Source organism: Gastrolobium bilobum, unplaced genomic scaffold, assembly GCF_033153095.1.
Source record: "Gastrolobium bilobum isolate Gb01-03AN ecotype WA unplaced genomic scaffold, APGP_CSIRO_Gbil_v1 utg2403, whole genome shotgun sequence".
Taxonomy (NCBI): Eukaryota; Viridiplantae; Streptophyta; class Magnoliopsida; order Fabales; family Fabaceae; genus Gastrolobium; species Gastrolobium bilobum.
The window spans coordinates 118,901-123,426 of NW_026896265.1; the positions used below are offsets into that span (position 1 = coordinate 118,901).

At 38.1% G+C, this 4,526-nt stretch overlaps 1 protein-coding gene across 1 annotated transcript; it reads left to right on the forward strand.

Moving 5' to 3' along the window:
• The first annotated feature begins 914 nt into the window (after positions 1-914).
• Positions 915-3,958, forward strand: LOC133298496 (G-type lectin S-receptor-like serine/threonine-protein kinase SD3-1). The gene is made up of 2 exons (XM_061497793.1): positions 915-1,134; positions 1,324-3,958. Exon 2 carries the CDS (start codon positions 1,435-1,437, stop codon positions 3,721-3,723), a length of 2,289 nt encoding a protein of 762 aa, XP_061353777.1. The 5' UTR covers positions 915-1,134; positions 1,324-1,434; the 3' UTR covers positions 3,724-3,958.
• Positions 3,959-4,526: the final 568 nt, after the last annotated feature.

The window sequence follows — 4,526 nt, forward strand, 5'->3', positions numbered from 1 at the left end:
GCAATATTGATAATAACTCTAATTGATTCTTGATATCTTATTTCATAAAAAAATAATTTAATAAAGTAAAATTCCTTTTGAACTCTTTTTTCTTTAACTCCAGCTAGAGCCTTGCTTTCTTACACAGACCACCTCGTATTCTGTTCTGAGTTATCAGGTTTTCTTTACCGTTTACTCTTCTTCTCCTTCCTTTTTTTTTTTCTGGAATCTTACTTGCACATTGTTTCTTCACTCCATAGCTCTGTAACCCCATTTGCTCAAATTTCCTCTCTTTTTTTTTTTCTTTTTTTTTCTCACTCTTACATTTCCTTTCTTGCTCCAAATCTAAACTTAGCAACATACAGCAAAACCACCCCATTTCTACCACTTTGGTGTCCACACAATTAAGAGAGATTCACACTCTTCAACTTGATGTGCTTTTTCTTAACTAGTCAAGCCACTTCGCTAGTGCATTCTTCATTTCTCAAGTGTGCAATTCTCTCTCTTCTCCTTTCTTAATTTGGGTGCTGGATTTTTATTTTTATTTCATTTTTTGTGCCAAAATAGAAAGAAAATATGCATTGAGAGCTGGGATTTGGTGCATTCAAGTTCAACATTCACCAATTCTTCTGCCCTTGTTTTATTCAGATCTTTCTCTCTCTCTTTACATCCAAAAATGCCAAGCAAACTCTTTTCAGCTATAATTGATTTTGTGCCAATTTGAGGTTTGCATAGTTGGAAATTAGCTTTTATTCCTTGTTCATTTTCTTGGGGTCTTGATATCTAGATTTTTGCAACATTCAAGGTTGTCTTGCTGCAATATCATATCCAACTTTGAAAACTCTTTTGTCTCTTGGAACCCTGAAAAGTTATTGCATGCTGGAAAACCGGTTCCTCATTGGCCTAATTTGGGCCCCATTTCTGTCGACAGTTTCAATTTTTATTGCTCAAACGTTATTTTTTTGTCCTGATATTTTGCACAAGAATAAGAAGGGTTCCTATCTTCGTTTTGCTGCTAAGTCTCAATTTCAAGTTGCTTTGTCAAATCTATCATGCTACCTTGTCAATTTGTTTATGGGGGAATTGCCAAGCTTTTGTGATGCTTATTGTATCTGGTGGCTTCTTGAATTTCTGAGCTTTTGACTATCATTTCAGGTACCAAACTCTTTTTGTTTTTCTACCCCACTTGGATCTCTTGAAATTTTCTCCTGGCCCTTCAAATTTGTCGTCATTCTTTACCTAATATTTGTAGAAATTGTGTTTTTTTGAGTTCTTTTACATTGTGCCTCTGAATAACACTTTGGGGCTTGAGCAAAACCTCTATCTTAGCTTCTCTCTTTGCAGGTGTTTGTGATGATTATTGTGATGGAGTTCAGTATCTTTCACGTGTAACTGAGACTTGGAGAATAGGATTGATTTTTATAATTTAATTTGCCCCTCTCAGCATATTTAGATATGCTTGAACAGGATGAGTGTCTCCTTAGATCACGTTTCTTGCTTTGTATCTTCATTGGCTTCTTGATACATTCTGTTGTGATTGCTGAGATTCCATTGGGTTCCAAACTTTCTGTGGTTGACAATGATTATTGGGTTTCTTCCAATGGTGATTTTGCATTAGGATTCTTCAACATTTCAGATCAACCTAACCAGTTTAGTGTTGGTATTCGTTTCAATTCCAAGTCTATTCCATATAGCCAACAAACTGTGGTCTGGGTTGCTGGTGCTCATGTCACAGTTGGTGACATGTCCTATTTTGAACTCACACAGGAAGGGGAACTGGTCCTGTTTGATTCCTTAAAAGAAGGTTCTGTTTGGACTAGTCCAACAAGAAACCGATCTGTTTCTTCAGCTGCTCTTCATGACAGTGGAAATCTTGTTCTAATGGACAGAGATCAAAACATCATTTGGCAAAGTTTTGATAATCCATCTGATACACTTCTCCCAGGACAGAGTTTAGTTGCTCCTAATTCACTTCGAGCTGCAAGCAAGGATCCCGAGTCCAGTTACTATAGTCTTCATATGAATGCTTCAGGTCATTTAGAGCTACACTGGGAAAGTAATGTTATCTACTGGACAAGTGAAAACCCTTCTGCTTCAAATCTCAGTGCTTTTCTTACAACCAGTGGAGCTTTTGAACTGCGAGACCGAAGTTTGAAGCCTGTTTGGTCTGTGTTTGGAGATGATCACAATGACTCTGTCAGTTACAGATATCTTAGGCTTGATGGGGATGGCAATCTCCGCTTATATTCATGGGTTGAAACTACGCGATCATGGAGATCAGTGTGGCAAGCAGTTGAGAATCAGTGCAAGGTCTTTGCAACTTGTGGTCAACTTGGTGTCTGTGTCTTCAATGATTCAGGTTCGGCTGATTGCAGATGCCCATTTGAGGTAACTGGGACTAACAAATGTTTGGTTCCATATGAAAAGGAGTGTGAATCTGGCTCCAGTATGATAGCATATAAGAACATTTATCTATATGGAATCTACCCTCCTGATGATACTGTTATCACAAGTAGTTTGCAGCAATGTGAACAGTTGTGCCTGAATGACACACAATGTACGGTTGCAACCTTTTCTAATAGTAGAACTCCGCAATGCTCGATAAAGAAAACTGAGTATGTCACTGGTTATGAAGATCCATCTGTAAGCTCAACATCATTTGTTAAGAGATGCTCAGGTCCATTTGCTGTAAATCCCAATCTAACAAAATCTCCTCCATCCGAGCTGCCTCCTAGGCTATGTGTTCCTTGTCTAATAGGAGCTGCCACAGCCACATTTTTCATCTTCGTTATTCTCCAGTTGGGAATTGTGTTCTTCATCTGCAGAAGAAAAAGCTCTACCAGGAAAAAAGTCACTTTAGCTTTCACAAGTCCAAACTCAAAGGGTTTAATTGTGTTGTCCTTCTCAGAAATCAAGAGCCTCACAGGGGATTTCAAGAATCAAATCGGGCCAAAGATGTTCAAGGGTTTGCTACCAAACAATCACCAGATTGCTGTTAAAGACCTGAATGCATCCATAGAAGAAAGGAAGTTCCGGAGTGCTGTTCTGAAGATGGGTAGCATCCACCACAAGAACCTTGTGAAGCTTGAGGGTTATTGCTGTGAGTTTGATCATAGATTTCTGGTGTATGAATATGCCAAAAATGGTTCATTGGACAAGTACATAGATGATTCTGCCCTTTGCAGGAAGCTAACTTGGAGAAAGAGAGTTGAAATATGCTCAAGTGTGGCAAAGGCCATCTCTTACTTGCACTCTGGGTGTAGGGAGTTCATAAGCCATGGAAATTTGAAATGTGAAAATGTTATGTTGGATGAAAACTTAGGTGCCAAGGTGACTGAATTTGGGTTTGCTAGGGTAGATGGTAACGCAACATATTGTGGCTTTTCAGCTGAGAAGGATGTAGAGGATTTTGGCAAGTTAGTTTTAACTATGATAACCGGGTGTCGTGATCACGAACACGTGGAACTTTGTGAGTGGGCATATAAAGAATGGATGGAAGAGAGGGTAGCTAATGTGGTTGATAAAAGAATGGAAGGTGGTTACAACTCACAGGAACTGGAGCGTGCATTAAGAATTGCATTCTGGTGCCTTCAAATGGATGAACGTAGAAGACCTTCCATGGGGGAGGTAGCAAGAGTACTTGATGGTACATTGAATGTTGATCCCCCACCACCTCCATTAGCCTTTCAGAGGCAGTTGCAGATAGATGATTCAGAAGAAAATGGTTCAGAATCAGAAGCATAGGTGCCAGCTTAATTAGTAGGAACTTTTGTTCCTGTATTTTTCATGTTTAGTTGCCTTCATATTTAATGTGTATAGTAGGACTAACTTCTAGGTGACTGTAAACTCTGAAGATATTGCTGTTCAGTTCTGATATGCGGCTTTTGACTTGTTTATGTCTATCCACTTGAGCACATCCTTTAGAATGAGCATTATGTTTTTTATGTGTGGATATTGATTATTGTAACTTGGGAGGACATAGTAGGCTAAGATAGGAGTTCAGTTTTCAATAATAATCTTGGTGCATTCCATTCTAGTTAGTGTATCTTCTAGTATTGATGCTTGCAATGATGTGCTCCTTACGTACTCTTGTTAGATGACATTCTGGGTTTCATTACAACTATTTTTTATGGATGTTAATTTGAGACAAACTTTTTAATTTTAAGGCTGTAGTATTAATTATTAAATATTGATATTCTATATTTTTCTTGTGTTTGAAAAACTAAGCATAAGAACTGATGGCTGAAATGTTGTCAAATCATAGCTGCTTGTACAAAATTCTGGTCGCATAGTAATCCAACCTTGTAACTTGCCTAGAAAAATCTGTGGTTCAACCTGTTTTCTAATCTTAAAAGAGGTAAATGGGTTGGCTATAAACCTCTAGGATTGGTCTAGTAGTGAGGGGTTTAGATGGTTTTTATTAGGTTATATATTCAATTTTCATCAATATATTAAAAAATGGGTTGGCTACTTTATGTGTCCATTGGGCTACACTGCCTACAGCCTATTGTTAAGTTTGTGGGTCCAGTCCTGTTACTTTGGATTGT